This window comes from Melanotaenia boesemani, chromosome 10, assembly GCF_017639745.1.
Source record: "Melanotaenia boesemani isolate fMelBoe1 chromosome 10, fMelBoe1.pri, whole genome shotgun sequence".
Taxonomy (NCBI): domain Eukaryota; kingdom Metazoa; phylum Chordata; class Actinopteri; order Atheriniformes; family Melanotaeniidae; genus Melanotaenia; species Melanotaenia boesemani.
The window spans coordinates 7,838,379-7,858,399 of record NC_055691.1 but is presented as its reverse complement, the minus strand read 5'-3'; the positions used below and the strand labels follow the sequence as shown (position 1 = coordinate 7,858,399).

At 40.5% G+C, this 20,021-nt stretch overlaps 1 protein-coding gene across 2 annotated transcripts in view; it reads right to left on the bottom strand.

Moving 5' to 3' along the window:
* mbtps1 (membrane-bound transcription factor peptidase, site 1) overlaps positions 1-20,021 on the bottom strand; it is a 45,683-nt gene that overhangs the window by 6,406 nt on the left and 19,256 nt on the right. For both annotated transcript variants that reach the window (XM_041997229.1, XM_041997230.1), the window contains exons 3-16: positions 19,486-19,749; positions 16,032-16,247; positions 15,079-15,189; positions 14,140-14,249; positions 13,866-13,982; positions 12,717-12,784; positions 10,500-10,602; positions 9,497-9,648; positions 7,333-7,494; positions 5,122-5,266; positions 4,846-5,034; positions 2,850-3,022; positions 2,630-2,745; positions 2,369-2,525 (exon numbers count right to left, since the gene is read on the bottom strand). In XM_041997229.1, coding sequence (XP_041853163.1) covers positions 2,369-2,525; positions 2,630-2,745; positions 2,850-3,022; positions 4,846-5,034; positions 5,122-5,266; positions 7,333-7,494; positions 9,497-9,648; positions 10,500-10,602; positions 12,717-12,784; positions 13,866-13,982; positions 14,140-14,249; positions 15,079-15,189; positions 16,032-16,247; positions 19,486-19,749 — 2,083 coding nt within the window. The remainder of the gene's footprint in view (positions 1-2,368; positions 2,526-2,629; positions 2,746-2,849; positions 3,023-4,845; positions 5,035-5,121; positions 5,267-7,332; positions 7,495-9,496; positions 9,649-10,499; positions 10,603-12,716; positions 12,785-13,865; positions 13,983-14,139; positions 14,250-15,078; positions 15,190-16,031; positions 16,248-19,485; positions 19,750-20,021) is intronic.

Below are 20,021 nucleotides of genomic sequence, written 5' to 3'. Positions count from 1 at the left end.
AAAACACAACCACCAGTGATTTAGCCTCACAGACAGACATCAGGACACATCTGACTTTATAATCAGAAAGCAGGAAGTAAATAATGAGCACAATTTGTAAAGAAGTGGAACTTGCATGTTGTTTTTTTTTACGCTAGCCAAACGTCTGCAACCTTCAGGAACACCGCCAGCCCAACTAATCAGCCAAGACTTAACAGTGAGCTTCAACTCAGAGAGAGAAATGGATCATTAAATCTCTGACAAGTTTCTCAGCTACAGATCAATGAAGTTATTCAGCAGAAGCGCTGATTGCTACCTGCAGCCAAACTGCCACCCAGAACTCTGGGTTCATGTTTACAGTAATGCTGGGAAAAGATTAAGCTTTTTCTTTTAGGATTCATCAAATGATGGTTTCAGACTGATTGCATTTATATATGATAATGTAGAAACATGTAGTTATATAGAGATGTGAGGATGAAAAAAGGTGAGATGCTTCAAATGATTAAGAGTCACAGGAATATTTAATTTTACAGAGCGGTGGTTCTGAAAGTGTGACATAGGCCTCCCTATTGAGGGTTTCATGGAAGAATCTGTGAATGGAAAAGAATAACTAGACTATTAGTAAAGTGGTTTAAGAGTTTAAACACATCATATCCATGTATGCAGTCTGGCTGTATCAAACAGAAAAGATCTAAACTAAGTGCAACAAAAAAAACTGTTATAGAGAAAAATTAAGGCTTGGATTCACCGTAAAGATGGGCTTTGAGGTTTAACCTGGTCTGTACCAGAAACAGGATGACAAGCGTCATGTTGAGTCGACAGCAACCGATTGGGTGTTCGAGGGTTAATGAAATTTGGTGCTGAATTATTTATGCATATGAATGAAAGAAATGGAGAAGAATGAGATCAATACTATTGGTTGTGCCAACAATGAAAGTAACAGCTGCCCACAGTTAACCTGTTAGCATTTAGGTCAGAGATGTTGTACCAGGGAATGAAATGCATCAAAATCTATATAATACTATTTTTCCATAGACCTTTATAAAGGTTTTATTATACTAGTACTTTTTTTTTATTGAGTGAAATTAGTCTCATTACAGTTATAAATGTGTATTACATGAATGACAAACACTAGTTGCACATGTACTTGCAAATTTGTGTTTAGATAAGCATAAAAATATTTACATCTTATCACTGTGGAACAAAGATTCAGTCCATAAAACAGCTAAAGAGTCGCAAAAAGCCCTTCACAAGACCATAAATCATGTCCTACTTTGGCTGTTTATGGTAAAGAGTTATATTCCAGTTGTAAAAACTCTGGTAATGTGTTAGTTTGAAATGAATCACAAAGATACGGGTGAAGTGTGCGCTCTCAGTACAGTACACTGGCTTCCGGTTGACTTCTTTCTGGGCTGTTGTTAGTGTTTCTACTGTGAATTTGGGTAGTTATCGCTTTGGTGGTTCCACCTGGACATGCCTTTGTTAAAACATCTGTAAAACTGATCAACTTCACCTTTTTTTAAGATCCTTCTACACAGTTACTTATTACTTTACTAATTCACCAATTCCTAGATGAATTTTGCTTATTTTCAGTCTCCTATATGTACAGCCCTGTAGTTGTGAAGATCGCAGACCTCACAGATGTAATCATTTTTGTGTTAAAAAAGCGTTGGTGTGTAACAATTGTGAAGTGTGTGTGCACAGACCTGATTGCATTTGTGCAGGGATTAACACGCATGTGCACGTTCTGGAGATTGTGATGTTGTGCTCATATTTTCATGAGCAATGAGTGTGTGCAGCAAAACACAACATGGCTGCAGTTGCCACAATCTCACTATCAGCGATTCAGTATCTAGAGAGATCCAATCTAGGTATCTGCTGATACCGAGTGCCGATCCGATACCCGTGTTATTTTATTAAGAAGTCTATTAGTTTTATCATTTAAATAAATTATATTTACTATAGACTATTATTCAGTGTCTATAGGAACATCAATTAACACATAAAAACAAAGATTGTCACAGAACTTTTAAAATATTTGAGTAGAGGAACTAAAATCAAAGAATTTCTATTAAAAAAATCTTGGAATTAGACTTGCAGTGAACGTTTTTCACAACGGAGGTGAGCTGCTCATCCAGGACAATGAATTCTAAAGCTTTGTTCATGCTTTGGCTTTCTGACTTTGTAATGTTTGTGCAGTTTCTGCGGTTTGTTGCTCTTTTCCTTTAACCCTTAAAAACCGGAGCCTCAACAGAAAATGACTAACATACGGTAACACCTCGACTGTTTACGCTGTCGACGTGACTCTGACGGATTGTGAAAGCTGCTTTGCTCAGACATACAAATGACAGTATTAGCGTCGCTGTCACAGTGTTGTTGAGTTGCATACCTTGTGTTTTCGTCATAGAACTTGACCTTCCTCATCACAGAAGTGTTGTACCAGTCGCTGAAGATGATGAGCGACAGCCCGTTGTCGATGTCTCTTCTCAGCTTTGTGATCTCCTCAGGAAAATACTCCTCCTCACTATCCACCATCAGCAGCGTTCCTGCAGGGACAAAAAGCCAAACAGTCCATCAGTTAGTCTATTTTCTGAGTCCGTCGGCGTTTCAGATGTTTGCTGCTGGGTGGATTTAGTCTCTGTGGTCGTACCGTACTGGCTGGCATCAAAGCATGTGATGGGGGCTCCCAGCACCTCAACAAAGTACCCCATACTCCTCAAGTGCTGGTACATGTCCCTGAAGTTAGTATGGATGTGGTCCCCGTTCCTGTAAATAGAAAGACAAACGCAAACCTTCCACAGCTTGTTCAGGTTGATTCAGGAGGGAAACGTCTGAAGCCCAAGATGTAAAGTTTTTCTACACACACATACCAGTCTAGTGGGTCGTTCTTCATGCGGAGATTGTCTCGGGGAAAGTAGCCCGGCGGGTAGCGCAGGTTGTGGTACTGGTCCCACAGCACCCTCTTACTGCGAGGTGGAGTGGGAACAATCTTTACCTTGATAGGCAGTTTGACTGTGGATGTCAGCTCTCCTCCCACCTCCGACTGCAAAAAGGGAAAAGTAAAGAGAGCGTAGGGGCCTCGTTACGGGTTTATTTCTGCTGATGAATCATCCAAAACACTCCACACAGGAACTTGAAGACACAAATATAAAAAGTGGTGTAATGATGATCTATATCCTCACAACAACAAGGATAGAAGGACCTTAGAGAACACATCTCACACTAATGAAGAACTGTGCAAAAGTCTTGAGCCAAGCTTCATTTCTTTTTTCTTCTCGACAAGGAAACAAGAATCAGGTCCCATCATGAGCAATTTGAAATAAAAATACAGTATTTGTTGGAAAAAAGTGAATATTTGCTCCGAGAAGATTTATTCTTCAACACAGTCTGAACCCTCTTAGACGAGTTTTTATTTTTTTAACTAGTCCTTCAGAAATAGTTCTCCAGGCCTGTTAATAGACTTTTCAAAGCTCTTCTTTGGATTTTAGCTGCTTTTTGTTCAGTTCTCTGTCCAGATAATCCCACATTGTTGAGGTCCAGGTTCTGGGGATCCTGGTCCCTCCATCAGACCTGCTGTCAGTGATTTTCAGTCCGGTTCTTGTGTCATGTGACATACCTCATATACCTGTTTCCCTTCCTTAAGATCCTGTTCATTTGCAGTAGACATGCTGCACACTATGCTGAGAAAAGCCAGGTTTACACATCACTGGTTCATTAAGAACCTTTTTAAGCTTGAATGATTTATTGGTCAACATTAAGTGGCTTAAAAAACGCATTCCTCTGGACTGAAAATGAGTAAAAAGCAGAAAATGTTCAAAGAAAAACTCTGAAAGACCTTCAGAAAGCAGAAGAACTGCAGATCAAAACCACTTCAAAAGACTACAACAAAGCCTAGGAGCAAAATATAAAGAAATGAGGGCTGGATCAAGACTTTTGCAGAGTACTGTATGTTTGTGTTACAGTGAAAGTGAATGAAAAAGAACATCAGAGTTAGCAGAGACCGTGAGGTAAAACAGATGGAATAATGTTACCTCAGCAGCAAGAAACAGAAAAGGACAAAGAGAAACAGCTGAAATCATTAAAGTGCTGTAACCTGGATGTCTGCTGGAAGAGTCTGTTTGAATGAAGAAAATTTACTACATTTTATAAAAATCTAAGTGTGGGCTGCATGGTGTGTGGTGGTCAGCACCGCAGCCTCACAGCAAGGTTGCTGGTTCCAGTCTTGGCCCGTGGGAGGTTTGAACAGTGGCCTTTTCTGTGTAGAGTTTGCATGTTCTCCCCGTGTATGCCTGGGTTCTCTCCAGCTTCCTCCCACCATCCACCCTCCAAAGACATGCATGTTAGGTAATTTGGTCACTCTAAACTCTCCCTAGGAGTGTGTGTGTGTGTGTGTGAGTGGTTGCTTGACTCTGTGCTGGCCCTGCGATGGACTGGAGATCAGTCCAGGGTGTACCTGCCTCTCGCCTGCTAATTGCTGGGACAGGCTCCAGCTTCCCCGCAACCATGAACTAGACTAAGGAATATAGAAAATAAATTAAAAATCTGTGTGTAACATTAAAGATTGTGGACAACTTATCAGTTTTCTCATCTCAACTGTCTCTCTTCTGCTCCCCACAAACTCAGATAATAAGCCTGAAGGTGACTTTTGGTGATGCTACAGTTGCAAGAATATACACAGGTGTGTAATAAGTCAGGGGCTAAACTTATTGATACAAATAAACAGCTAAATATCCTAAATAGTTAACTAAAAGTAAATACTAGAAACATAATATCCCCTGTAGGTGTGTGCAGATAAAGTAAACCAAGTTTTACTTGAGTAAAGCAACATTTAGAAGACATGACTCAGTTGTTTCTGCAGCCACTCACGTCGTTCTCTGCAGGTGATGCCACCGTGACCATCACATGACCCTGAGCAATCCCCTCCCATGATGCAGCTTTCTTGGCCACAGAGATGGCCACAGCCAGGTAACCGGCCCAAGGCCACAGCACAGGTGAGTATGAGATGGCGACATCAATGTAGTCGCCGTTCTGAGGGAGGTAAGGCTGCCAGATGGGCTGAAAGGAAGAGCAAAACATTTAGTAGGCTTAGAGAGAAGATGTTAATTTCAGGCCGTCTCCATTCCCGCCATCTTCTTTTCTCACCTTGTCAACAATCCTGCCGGTGACTCCCATGCCGTTCAGGATGGTGACATTAACGATGGTCGGCATTCCTCCGTAATAGATGGGCTGAGAGCAATAAGGCCACATGTATGGAGACTCTGTGAGGTCGATGTAGCTGGGAGACAGACTGTGAAGAAACAAGAACAGAGCTGAATAAGGCACAACTCTGCTTGTGGACTTTGTGGTTTTATGTGCCTCCCGTAACAAGGTTAGAACACAAGGCATATAAACACTTTTGCAGCAGGATCCAAACATGTTTTTGCAGTCCAAGTTAAATGATACCTGCAGGTGATGTGCAGGTAAATTAAGTGTTCTAGAGAGACCTACAGTTAAGAGCCAGACTGGTTCAATGTTCATTAAAAACTTCTTTAAAATGACCTTAATGCACACATTGAACCTGGAACTAACAGAGCCAATTAGTTATTGCCTATAAAAAAACAATAATCATTAAAGAAATAAGAAGAAAAAAATCTGTTCAGATCTGTTACATTTATTTCTTATGGCTCTATATGCATTTTTCCTTTTCATAGTTGTTTCAAGGGAAAACATTTTCTACAAGCAAACATCATAAAATAATTTCCTCATTTGAAAACTCAATTACCCTGGAGAAAAAAATGCAAAAAATTAAACTGCATTAAAGGTCAGTTTTCGATAAGTATATATTACACTTACACACACACACACACACACACACACACACACACACACACACACACACACACACACACACACACATTATACACTGCCAAGTTGTGCTGCCACAATATTAAATCAGATGAGTAATTTTACTGCCATCATAAACTGGTTCCCTTAAAAACTTTAAAAACTCTGGTGCTTAAAGGGTTAATAACTCTTCTACCGTCATTGTCTTTATTTTTCTCTTGAATCCCTTCCTTCTTCAATACTGAGAATCAAATCCTGCTTGTAGTCTGTTCCAGCAGGGAGACACACCTGAGGGGTGGAAATTCACTCTGATAGTTTCCTCTGTGTAACAAAGGAGAGCAGCTTCACACAGCTAAATCCTAAATCCTTCTTTGTCAAATACATTTAATTTTTATAATGTTTGAGTTGAAATTTACAATGTTTAACTGCTTCTGTGCTGTTAGAAAACAGCTAATTTGTTTAAAGTGCCTGTGAACCAAAATATACTGAACTTTGTGTAGCAGTGCTTTTAATTTAAAAGTGTGCAATAGTTTACTTATGAATTCATTACTGAATTTTGCATGTAATCATGCAATTAATTTCAATTAAAAATTGAATTGTTGCGCAACACTAATAAAAAACCATCAAAAACAGAATATAAGTGTAATGACCAAACCACATCAAGCTCAATTTACCATGTAACAGTAATAAAATCTATTACTAGTAAACCTTAGGCTTTATCTGGCATATTTACAGAATTGTTCTTTTTTTTTTTATTATGCTCTGTCCCTGGCAAATAAACTGGTAAATAAAAATAATAAAAAAGAAAAAACTAAAAATGATCTGGAAATGACTGAAACCAGAAAGGTGCCATGTTTGTGTATCATAATACCGACATAACTAAGATGACATGAATCCTTAGAAATGTCATTACCCAGACCCTGATGTATCCAGATACAACAGGATCAGAAAGAAGACAAAAATCCTGCTTTGAAATTTAATATTTATGAGAAAAGAAATTTATCTGAATTTAAATGACACTCAAATATAATTAATTTAGGGTTTACCCTGTTATACATTTAAGAAAGAAATAAAAGCATCACCACATTTAGGAGGTAAAGTCCCTTAACAGTTGTTATTGTATTAGTTCACCTCTGGTTCACATAGATGAGCATTTAGGATCTTTAGTCCTCCTCTGGATCTGTGGACACTGCGATCCAGTTTAACAGCTATAAAAACTCATTTTACCTGCTTCCCTACATAATGGACCAAGCTGCATGGTGTTAAGAGCCTCATTGTTACAGTTGGTGTAGAATTCAAAAGAGGGATTGTCAGTAAGTATGATGTTAAGGGATGAGTAATTCTGCCAGTTGGCTCCTGACCTTCTCTTCCAGTCAGGGCGATGAGAAACACTGGGTTGGTCTCTCTCACATATACATCATTGCTGGGTGTATGTTCACAGCTGCAGCATAACTTCTTTGCAAAGTCTGTGTGTGTGCAAGTTCTGCATCCATGACTTTGTGTGGATTTTACTTGCGCTGAACATCTCACCTGGCCTGAGGTCTGTAGCTGTTGAGGATCTGGTAGGCTCTAATTAGATCTAGCTTCCCGTGGCCCTGCTCGAACATGTTTACCCCGGGCAGCCTGCGGGCTGAGGCGATGAGAGCCTGCTTCATGGAGGCGGGGTTCACCAGCTCCCGGTTCAGGACGGTGCTGCAGGACAGAATCAAACAGGTCGAGTTACATCAGTGAATGTGCTGGTGTCAGTTTCTTCAGTCTGGAAGGAAGAACAGGGTTGGGCTGGTTTTCATGTGCCAGTGATTATGTGATTGTGCTGTGAGCAGGAAGAAGTGCCTGTTGTTAACAAGGGCGGTGTGATGTTTAACGCAGCAATGTGAGCTGACAAATCAGCTCAGTTACAGCTCTGCAAAGAGGAGGCTTTCACCGTGTAAGGACGGGATACTGACAGACTGAGAATAACACCAAACATTAATCAGTGAAACGCCTCAGTCCTCTGGGAAACATTTCACTGCCTGCTCAAGCAGGATTACAAAAACTGGAGGTAATTAAACTGTCAAGCTTCAGTATTATACTGCATGTGTCCTGTAGTACAAACTCCTCTACAGGAGAGTAAAAGCTCTTTTCAGCCACATAAGGTAGGCCTCAAACAGCTCCACACTTTATCTTAAAAAACACTACAGTGACTCATCAGGTAGCGAGGGACATGTTTTCATAACCAAGTTACCAGAAAAATCGATTCTGACTTCAAGTTTAGATCACCCACTCACTGAGAAGAGAATACACTGCACCTGTACTGGCTGCTGCTTTCTATCAGACTCTGACCTGAGAGGTTCTTACAAAGGGAACAAGAGTAAAAGAATTTTATTCCTGTTGTCAACAGAAGTGAAACTCAACATAATATAAATAGATAATAATCCAAGTCATCTTGTAAAAGATGCACCTGTGATATTGATGTCTGAGAGGTCTGTTGGTCTAAGCCTCATCAGACCAGGTCTCTGTGGAAGGGTGGCTGTCAAGAAGCCAGAAGAACAGAAAAAAGGCAGAAACATCCAAAGAGCTTTGGAAAGTCCTTCAAGAAGTCTGGAGAAATATTCCTTGGCTAAATTACAACTAGACTTTTTGCACGGTGCATATTCCACCACAATTTAAGTTAAGGCTCATCCACACCAGGATATTCCGGGGGACTCAGTTCGATTGGTTTGTTTTTGTTTCACACTGCACTTTACCCAACTGAACCAAACCACCTAAACAAAGTCATGCAGTTACAACGACTGCTTATTAGGGGGCGATATTCCCTAAAATGACAACTAACCAAGAAGAGGAAGAAAATCCAGCTCATTGATTGGCCAGGAACAAAAGCGGGTTATTCACTGCCAATAAAAAATGGGGCAACAAGAAATTTGGTCTCAGGGTTTCTGCTTTTACTTTAGTGTTCAAACCCAATATACTTTCCACCAGACTCTGTCCAGTATGAGCAGCAGGGGAGGCAGCTAGATATCCACCATGTAGCGCTATGACAGGGTCTACGTCACTTCCTCTCTTTGGATGGTTCATTTGCTTTCACACTGTAAGCAATTCACACCAGAGTTCACTTGCAAGTGAACCGAAACCCTCAGTTTTCATAATGCCAGAGTTTGACTTCACGTTCACAGTGGTCCAAACAAACTGTACTATCCATGGAGATGGACCAGGGATTGTTTAAAGCGGCCCAAACAGAACCAGTGTGAAAGCACCCTTAGATTGCTTTTGCAGTATAGTCATAGTGATGGACAGTGGAAGTGTAAAATCAGAGTCTTGTTTTTTATCATTCTGCCTAGTTAGCAAGCATATAAAATACATGATCAAGACATTAAATGCAGCATATTTCAGTGGTGCAATCCACACGGGTGGAAGGACACCAACATGGGTAAAACCCTTCTGAGAGCTGCCTCTTTCTGTTTCTCTCACAGTCCCGTCTGAATAAAGCCATTAATCTTCTGAAAGGGGCTTAAAAGCATCAAACACCAACAAATGCTGAAAGTAAAGGAATCCATCTCATAATTTTTACAGAGGAAGTTGATTGAGTTTTGAAAAGTCTGATGTGAATTTGTATTACTTTATTCTAGTATAACAGCAGCCATATTGAGGAGAAGTATAACAATATTAGAATACTCATCATTTTAGCAAGCAGATTAACGTAGCTTGTAAAACTGACCTGGCCAGGAGCGTGACAGCACCTGCCACCACAGGAGAGGCCACGCTGGTGCCAGACAGAGAGCGACATCCCTCCTTCATCCCCGAACCGCGAACCCCAGAACCGTAGGTGACAATATCAGGCTTTACTCTGCCGTAACCCCCCGGCAGCTCCTGGGTAGAGATAAGGCACAGAGACGAAAAGTGAGATACAGACACACAAGCTGGAAAATAACCACAAAATGAGACCCAGTCAAAGACCTTTTTTATTAGGTTTGGTTTGAATCTTTTTTTTTTCTTATGTAACATGGAGCCTTTCATTAAAAGAAAAACATGCTTTAAAATGTTTCAGATGAAGGTTCAAATTAACGTAAGTTTATGTACTTTGATCCTGTTTTGTTTATATAACACCATTTTCAAACGGCACACTTAGTTCAACTTAAAATTGTCCGTCCCACTTCTGGGTTTATACACAGCTTTTGCTTTCCAGACAGCAAGGACGAAAATGTTCATTTCATGTCCAAATATACCTCTGATTCACAGAGTTAAATGTTTGTTTCACTTCATGTCATAACGACAACAGTGTGGAGTTAAACGACTGGTTAAAATGCGAGGCTCCTGTGAGACCTCATTTAAATGTGATAATAACAAGAAATTCAAACAACAGAAACAAAACCAAATTATCTCAGAGACAGAAAGGGATCGAAAGAGGAGACAGTAAAAAAGCTGAATTTTTACAAGCTTTGATGCATGTGTGTTTGAAGCTGTGTGGGTGGCTGACGAAGAAATTGAATGAATCAGTCTTAACCAGATCCCAAAACAGATGTCTGCTGAGGGCTGACTGATAAAAGAAAAGTACACATGTGTGTTTAGGTGTGTGTGTTGGTAACTGGCTGATGGGATGTGGATGAGGGATCAAGAGCTTACAAAACGGTTGACTAGCTCAAAAAGCAGAGGGCTGATTTTAAGGCTAGGTATGTGAATCTGTGGTGGTGGAGTGAATCGGACTGTGTGCACTAACTCACCCAAGTGGTCATGCCTCTAGAGGAAAATCTGGCGATGTTGTCCTCAAAGTCGATCCCCCCAACTCCGATCACGTCCATCTGATCAGCTGGATTGTTCAGGGTGCTAATGAAAAACAATATATTGAATAAGTCCTAAAGGCACAGTGCAGTTTAATCTCTTTGTTTTTATCTGCACAGAGATGTTTTGTAGTGAAGACTGGGATCATAAAACGTATCGTACTGGGGGGTCATTTGGATAAACGTTTGGTTTAGGGATAAACCTGGCGGATGGTAAGTGTAAAAGTAACTAAGACAAACAAAAGCACCAGCTCTACAACCACTACTATACTACAAAATAGGAACTTAGATTGCCTTTGGTTAATTTCAGTGTGTAGGGACCAGATTTCACAAGAAAACTCAACTGGATTGAGCTTTAAACAACATACAGGTCTACTGCTCTGATCTTTGAGCTCATCTTAAGCAGAGGCGGAGTTAGAGGGGTGGTGCCGACCACCCCTAAAATCTGAATGGACACCCTGATGCCACCTCAGGTGACTGACATGTAACTGTAGGAGGACAAAAAAGCATCTTTCTAGACAAGCTTGGATCACCAGTATTACTACACCAGTTTGAAGTAAATTTTAACTTGGTTTCCTAACTTTAAATATATTGCTTTTGGCTGCACATTTCTAGAAGAGATTTTTTACAACTACTAATGTTATGTAAGTCTAATAACCTGATGTTAGCATAAAGCTACGCGGCAGTGCTAATCTAGTTATATGGTAGTTATAGATTAGTTTTAAGCTGATGTGGAGAAACCATGTCACATTAAGTTTTCAGTTAGTGTATTTAGGGACTACACATCAACTCAGTTAATTGAGATCTTCACATTGGAGCTGAAAATAAACCATAAAAATGCTCAAAGAGCACCTCAGTATCTACGTTTCTAAGCGCTGACTAAGCTAGAGCTACATGATTCAGTTTGATTTAAACAGGAGGCTATCAAGGCTGCAAGTTACAGCATTAAAATGTTGAAATATGGGCTGTAACTAGTTTAATTTTGCATAGGGGGATATTCTGACTTTTTGCAAAGAGAAGGGACACAGTTCAGGTTGAGACAGACCCCAGTCCCAGTGTCAGAAGCCCCTACAGTTTCCAACGCATCACAAGTCATTCAGGTTCACCCTGGGATCCAGTCTGCCAACAGGTGGAGTCAGGTGGAGAAGCCATTAATCCTCATACTACCACATCAAGCATCCCGAAAAAACAACGTACCTCTCTATGGACCTTTTTGAACTTGTTGTAAATATTTCCACTTGGTGATCCAGATTATTAATGTAAAGATGTTTTATTTCTCATGTCTCTGTCATGTGACCACAGCTATCACAGCAGTGCATGTGAGTGTGTGTTAGCGAGAGGAACACAGTTCTTTGTATGGCCCCCTGATAGTCTTGCCTACCCTCTGGTCATCCCATGTATAAATTCAAGCTCCACCACTGATCATACAGCCAGGTTTTTACACCACAAGCATAAGGAAGCCAATGTAAGAGTTTACATCCAGACATAGAGGCTACCAGTTGACTTTACAAATCAGAGGACCTATGTGAAAAGATAAAAGGGTGTCCACTTTCTTTCAACCTGCATGAACAGACCTCTACACAGCAGAGATTAGCTAGAAATGCTGTAGTGGGGGGTAAACAGTGGAGATGCTCTATTATCTATTGAGATGCTATTATCTATTTTCCAGTGGCTACAAACTCCATTTATGCAACAGTACCACCACTGTTTGGCTTTAAACTTAAACTCTACATGCTGTAACAGCAGCACAGATGGGATAGAGACTTCAAAGCAACAAACAGAGTGTGACTTGCAATATGGAGAAACATTTTCCCAAATATAGCAGAGCCACTCTAAACTACAGGCCAGATCACACCAGACCAGGCCTGAGTAATCACATTCATCAATTTTCTGTTACAAAAGTGGGATTGGGTAGTGGTGCAACTGTCTGAGCGAGGAGCAGACCTCTTTCTCCCCTAGCCATCCTCTCTATGGCAACTAACCGAGCCATTAATTTCTCCAGTGGGTTCTGGTCTGCTTTGAGGCCTCAACCTGGTACGGCATGTACTTAATCGAGCTAATGAAGTATAAAAGGTTAAATGTTTGTCTAAGAAAGTGGTCGACTGGTTGCATATTTGTTATTGCCATCCACTGAAACAGCTGTTTGTTGACTGAACATACCCATAAAGAGGTCCATCATTGCCGATAGCAGAAACCATGATGACTTTGTTGGCAGTCAGCTCCCACACCTGTCAGTCACAGGAATAAAGGATTTATTTAATGTAAAGAAATACACACCAGGTATTTGGTCACACTGTCACAAAAGTTGTCTAGTTGTGTTTTTATCATCCTACTGAAACAATCTAAACATTCACTTTTTTGCCTTTTAAAGAGACATGGATTATTTTATATCCTTTTTTTTCTTGTCTGGATTACTGCAGCAGCCTTTTTACCCGTCTGAACCAAAAATCTCTGACATGCTACAGGTGGTGCAAAATGCTGCTGCCAGGCTTTTAATGGGAATTAGGAACGTGATCATCCATGTATTGGCTACCTGTATGGTTTTAGAGTCGCTTTTAAGAGTTTATTGATTATTTTTAAAGTCCTTAATATTTTTTGCCCAGGCTTTATCACTGGCCTTTTTAAACCACTGTCCTTCTGGCTCTGCATGTTCCTTGAGCAGAGGTCTTTTAAAGGTCACGGCGACCAGACTGACGTCTAAAAGTAATAAAGCGTTCTCAGTCTTTGTTCTGACACTGTGGAATGATTTGTTCTGGGAAAATCAGGTCAGCTGACTTTTTACAGAACATTTTTTTCAGAGCACAGTTCCTGATTTTATTTAAGCTATTATTCACATCTTTGTGAGTTATTCTGGTGCTGGTTTTATACATTTTACGAGGGCATATCAATCTTGTGTCATGTTACACCGTTGAAGGTATTTTATCTATGGAACTAGTTTTATGCAACACGTTTAATCAAACTTTGTACTGTAAAGTTTCTTGTTCTGTGAGTTGCAAAGCACTGAAGGTAGTCTGTAAATAAACATTATTATTATTATAATTAAGACCAAAGATCAGAAAAATGAATATGCTCAATTTCAGTGCTACAACTAATTCCGTTACTATTATTTTTACACTTTTTGATGTCATGATTCACCATCTCATTGGGAAAACACACCACAACAATAAAAGCAAAGATCTCTGTTTACTTTGGCATGCAACACTGTGCAACATGAAGGACAAAAAGCTAGCTAGAGAATTATTCTGGTTATTTATCTGCAATCTGTGATAAAATTAACCATCTGAAACACTGAGGATTTGTGGACGTCACCTTATCGACGAAGGGATGGTCCATGAAGTCAGGTCCCCCGATGCTGAGATTGAGAACATCGATCTTTTTTAGGATGGCGTAGTTGAAAGCATCCAGGAACCATGAGGTGTATGAAACCTAGGAGATAGGAAGAGAGACAGTTAATCTCACAATTCATAAATCATAAGTTAATTTATAAAAGTCTGAGAATCTGATGCTTAATTTCAGAAAATTTGGTCTTTTTCCACCAAAATGACCAAACGGTAGCAGTACACAGAGCATGTGCTGTATGTACCTGGTTGTTGGTGAACACTCTGAAGATGTGCAGCTCTGAATCAGGTGCAAAGCCCTGACACTCCCTCATACTCGCTATAACTCCTGCTACAAATGTACCGTGGCCCAGGCCTGGGGTAAAAAGAAGAGAAAGCAGTTTATCATCAGCTATCTTTCTTTATTGTTAACATGAACGCACATTTACACTCACAGTAAACACTAAACCTGACACTTTATCCAGTCTGGTGGAGTCAAGTTAAGCTGATTTGTAATGATTTAAAATTAAAATTACTTTTCAACACAAATTCAAATTTCCCATTTACAAATGTACAGTAACCAGTAACCTTGGGAGTATTTCTGAACACACCTCTTCATTCAGCTAAGTGTCCAATATTTTGACTGGTTCTCTAATCATTTTGGAGGTGGAACAGAGAGATTAGGGGCCAGTTTTGGACTGATGGTCTAGGACAAGGCAGCAGAGCGCAACCTGGTTCCACCCCAGAAACACATCCTGACAGAGGTAATCAGATTACTCATAATCAGTTGTTAGATGTCGGAAATGTCCACAATCTATGATAACTGTTATCTTAATTGTACACTGTGTTCAGTGTCTCAGAAGAGGAGACAAAGGTCCTGCTGATGCAAAGATCCAGATGTGTCTCCCTGCCTTCGGTTATCGCTGCAGCAAGTTTACATGCTGCAACCCCGCTGCAGTAAGAAGCGAGTTTCTAGAGAGATTACTGAACTCAGTACTAACACTACACTACTATTTATCTTTAGGATGTTGGTTCATGGAAAAAGTAAACCCACTGACTAAAAGAATACAGAATGATCTGTTCTTTCTGGTTTGTAATGGCGGCTGGAAAACATTAGGTGCTTTAACAGCCTGAATGTGTGCATTAAGAGAAGGCCAAGAAAGATCAAAATTAATCAACAGCTTTATGATTTTCTTCCTTCTCACCATCATCCAGTGTCTTTTCATTCGTCCAGTTGGTCCTTTCCTTCACATTCTTGAAGTGTGGGTGCTTCTCGCTCAGGCCTGTGTCGAACACTGCCACCTTCACACCGGAACCTGCACATGCAAGAGTGAACCAGTCTTATTTAGTTACCTCTGAGGTGAAGCTGTCTTCAAGAGGACAAAAAAATACTTTCTGTGCTTTAGAGAAATGTTTCTCGTGTACACTGTACACACTCCAGGTTCATGAGAAAATAAAGCTTGTTGTATCTATCGTATCTTTCTTACTTAATAGATCTGACTTCAGTTTGTATGATGAGGTGAGTCAGCTCAGGTGGTCAGAATTACTACACACATGTGGAAATGTGCATGTATGTACATTTAAAATCTTCTAGATCTGGAAAGGTTACTCTGATCATGATGTGACATGCTGGATTTTTCAGTTCCATATACCTGTGATTTAATGTTTTGTAGATTCATTGTGATCTGGAAGTTGTAATGAATGTGTAAATATGCAAATATCTAAATTAAATTAAATATGAAATATATATATGTATATATATATATATGTGTGTGTGTGTGTGTCTGGTTTAGTGTTTACTGTGAGTGTAAATGGGCTTACATGCTAATGATAATGAAAGATAGCTGATGAGTGCAGACAAAAAACTGCCTCAGAGAAAACAGCAGAATAATATAGCTTTAACTGACATCTTTGTCCTGTTACTTCACATTTGTCTTTGAATGCACCACCATTTACTTTCATTCATACAGAAATGTAGATGTGTCTGTGGATTCAAATGCAAGCATGCGTACGATGCAAATGGATGTTCATTTAAAATGTTAAAAATGTTTAAAAAAAAAAAAAAAGACGAAACAAAATGGACCTGTTGTTTAGACTGGCAGCCTGACTTGAACTTAAAATTAAATTTATAGACGATATCTTGAGGCCACTTTCGTACCGGTGTGTCCCATCTGCCAGAGCACATCTGCCTGCAGGATCTGGGCGACATGGCGGGGAATTGCACGCAACAGTCGCCGGCTGGAGTGGCGACCGGTGGCGTGCCAGAAACCAGAGCCCAGTGACAGGCTGGTTCGTCTGAAAGGCCGGGACGATTGCCATGACTGCCATTTCTGGTTCCCAGGTGTGGCATTGCAGGGAGCAGCAGGTTCGGGTGCTGCAGAGACAAAACCACAGAAACCGTAAATACGGAGGATAAAAATAAAAACTACCAACTGAACTCACTTTATGATTAAATCTCTCAGTCTTCTGTTTTGCCATGTGTAATAAAGTCCACTTTCATTAACACATCCTGTTATTGCTGTGTGCTGTTCCAGCCCCCTCTGCAGACAGTACAATCTTCATGTTAAGCTAATCGCACCCATCTAGCTCTGATCCCTCATTGTAAGTAATTTCTTCAGCCTCAGAGATGAGGCTGATCACAGCAGTTTAATTCAATCCTATCTGTTCACAAACAAAACCAATGAGAAGGAGTAAATGATCATCCTGGCTCAGCTTTTCAAAGCCGTAATCAGTCAAGATGGTAGATTCTTCTTTCCATCTGTCTTTATTTTACTGGGCATCATGGACTCGACAACCCTTTTCAGATATTAGACATGTAAAAAAAAAAGGCTTCATCCAGCTGTAAAGGAAAACTCATTCAGTCAAAAACTTTTCTGTTAATGTTTCTCACAGCATCATTCAGACACTGGACAGCATATAAAGTGAAATAAATGACCAGAATCCTCACAGGATTGCAGTTTTATACATTATACTGCCATAAAAATTAATCTTACTGTGTCAGACCTGCAGTGTTTGTGTAAAACTCTGTTAATCCTTTCAGAGTTCAAGTGTTTTCTTAACATTTTACCATAAAAAATCATATCACGATAACACACACACACACACACACACACACTGCATTGAGTTAAATAAACCAGTGGTGGATGGGAGTAGTTGAAAATATTTATGACATCAGAAGCAAAAGTTGTCTTTGTTTATTTGACTTGGCTGATGTGAGAAATGCTCTCAGAGCTGCAGTTAATTATCTCAGATATACAATCATGGAGGAGTAAAGTTTGCTTGGTGCTTTCTCTTAATGACCTCATCTGTCAGAGTCCTCTGATAAGCTGATCATATGCTAAATTAACCCCCTCCCTGCCATGTGAGTGTCTGTGATATTACTACTTATTTACATTGTGTTCAAAGTGGCACATTTGTGCTATCTGAATTAACACCCCCACACCTTTCTGTAACACTTTGAGATGGAAATCTTTCTAGGTTGGATGACGTAATATATACACGTACCTTTTATTTTCAAAACAGATCAATCTGACATAAAATCAGCTCAGTTTAGCTGATTAGTTGACATGAATTCTTACTGCACAACTGAAACTAACTCAAAAAGGACCTGGAGAGATTTATGAAGTGGTACAGCAGTGACGATGAGGAGACAGTGTCCTAACGTGAAATTAACATGTAAGACATTTAATAACCTCAAACTTGTGGAAGTGATATTTTCTGCTGCTGCCATCTATTACTGCTGTTTTACACCCCACTTCATGAGAAACTATGACTTTATAAGGAAAACCATATTATGCTGTACTTCTTCTTGCACAAACTATGACTGTCTCACACACGGTTTTTAGTGAATGGAGGGTGGGGAACATTAACAGGAATGTGCGTAATGTATGGATGAATGAATGCCATCTCTTTAATTCATTTATTTAGCCAAAAAAGTTGCGTTTGTTGTGTGTAAAAAGGTTTAACCTAGGTCAGAAATGCTACAGAAAAGCGCTTACTAAAGGGTGGTTATTTGTTCATCAAGCATTCAGCTCCCACCAGATTAACGGAAATCTGTGTATGCCTGAAGAATAGATTGTGATTCATCAGTTCAGTGCGGTTTCAGTAATGCTGGCGCTCACTTTTAAAATGCACTGAGGCTCTTTAAATAAATTAATGAACCATTTAGGAACTTATTGAGCTAAACATGGCAGAGCTTCCTCTGCATTATTTCCACTGATTACTCAGGTTTATTTTAAATATTATGAATCCACCAATAAAACTCCAAGCCATTTTTTCGTTTTTTTCTTTTTTACTATTTATAGTAATTTATGTTACCATTTACCTGCTATCCTCACAAAACCAACTTGAGCTCAGTTGGTTTTTGCCGCCACCATGAATCAAAAACATCTTCTTAGTTTTTTTCCAGCCATAGAGGACCGTTACTTTTGTTCTTTCAGACACATAAAACTTTCTGCTCACTTGTTGATCTTGATCAGGAAACAGGGGTGTGAGAGGACCCCATTGCCCTCACCTCCTCTGTTCACGACTGTTTGTGAAGTGTGTGTTATTTGCATATAAAATTGAAGGGCAGTAACCACACCGAGCTGTGAACGAGGCGACATGAGCAGCCCCGCCCGCCATGCACTACATGGTATGCCCCCCAAAAGTTGTTTGTGTGTTGTGTTTCTCGTGTTTTGTTGTCTAAGTGTAATTAAAACTGAGAGGCGAGTCTCTGCAGGGTGCAGCCAACGAGGCCCCCTCCACCCAGCTTGATGTTGGGAGGCACCACGTCTCCCAGCATCCTACATGTGTATGAGAGAGAGCGGGTAAGGAGAGGGGTCTGGGGATGGAAGTCCAGAAGGAAGCGAACTTCCTTCCTGAAGGTGAGCTGCTGGCGGCAGTAGTCGCCCCCAGTTCCCTGGGAGGCCCCCCAGGGAAGGACAGGCCAGGAGCAGTCCCCCCCCCCCCAGCATACATCGACCACAGCCAAGGGAACTATTTTGTCGACATGGTGATGCTTACAGTTTATGTATGTGTGACAGAGAAAGATGACGACAAGAAGCAGCTATATGTATGAAAAATCACTCATCTAAGCATGTGAAAATAGGAAACTATTTTTTCAGTTTATTTTTTACAAGAAACCCTTTTGGCTTGCAAATGTAAAAGCTGCCACCAACTTTTTTTCAGTAAAGCATGAATACACAACAGTTTAGACGACCTCCATTCTGACGCTGCATGCAGGCTGGGGGCACACTGAAGTCTTTCATCCAGTGCCAGGCTCAGGGCGTGAACCCCTAGTCCATCATCCAGGGAGGACCCACCATACTGACTCCACTACTCCACCCACGGTGAGCAAACACAGAAGTTCTATGTCATTCCTCCCTTCCCCCCGAACACCACATGCTATTACCCCATCCAGCATCAACACGCTTGAGCTGGCCTGCACTTCACATGAAGATACACAATCGTCTGCTACAGAAAAAAACACACACATTGACATCAGAAACAAAGACACATTCTGTAAACTGCAGCAGCTTTTCACCTGAGTTTTATATTTCTCAGGTAGACGTGCCAACCCTGGAGACTCTGATCCTTATTCTGGTACAGTAGCATCATATTCTCAGACTTACAGGGAATGTATTTTAGTGTGCGGAACACTTTGCGTTGCGGCGTCACCCTCTTGATGTAAGGGTGGTCCTCTAAGGTCAGCAGGCTGCTGGGGGAAGCTTGACGGATGTGGACCAGCTCAAAGTCACTGGGGAAGTCGGAGGCTGGGTTTTCTCTGGGAACGATGTGCCACTCTAGACCGCCATCAGCAGCGGTCCGCAAGGCGCTGCTGATGTACAGGCTGCGGGCTTTGGCGGAGAAATACCCTGTAAATCCCACGATGTACTCTGGAAAAACAGAAAAAGGGAGCTTAAGGGTTTATTAGGGTAAAAAAACATTTTGTCAGAGATACTTAAACCTGTGAAGATTTATGGCCAAAGCAACTGTGCCTGGTGTCTGTTATTACTAATAATTTGGCATTGGGGGGTTTCTGAAGAATTATTTTTCACCAACACATTACTACTTAGCGAAATAAATGTCTATTTGCTCTCCAAACCTGAATAAAATGTCAGATTTAGATTCTTCTGTGTTTAATGGGGGCTAAACTAAGAAAGACACA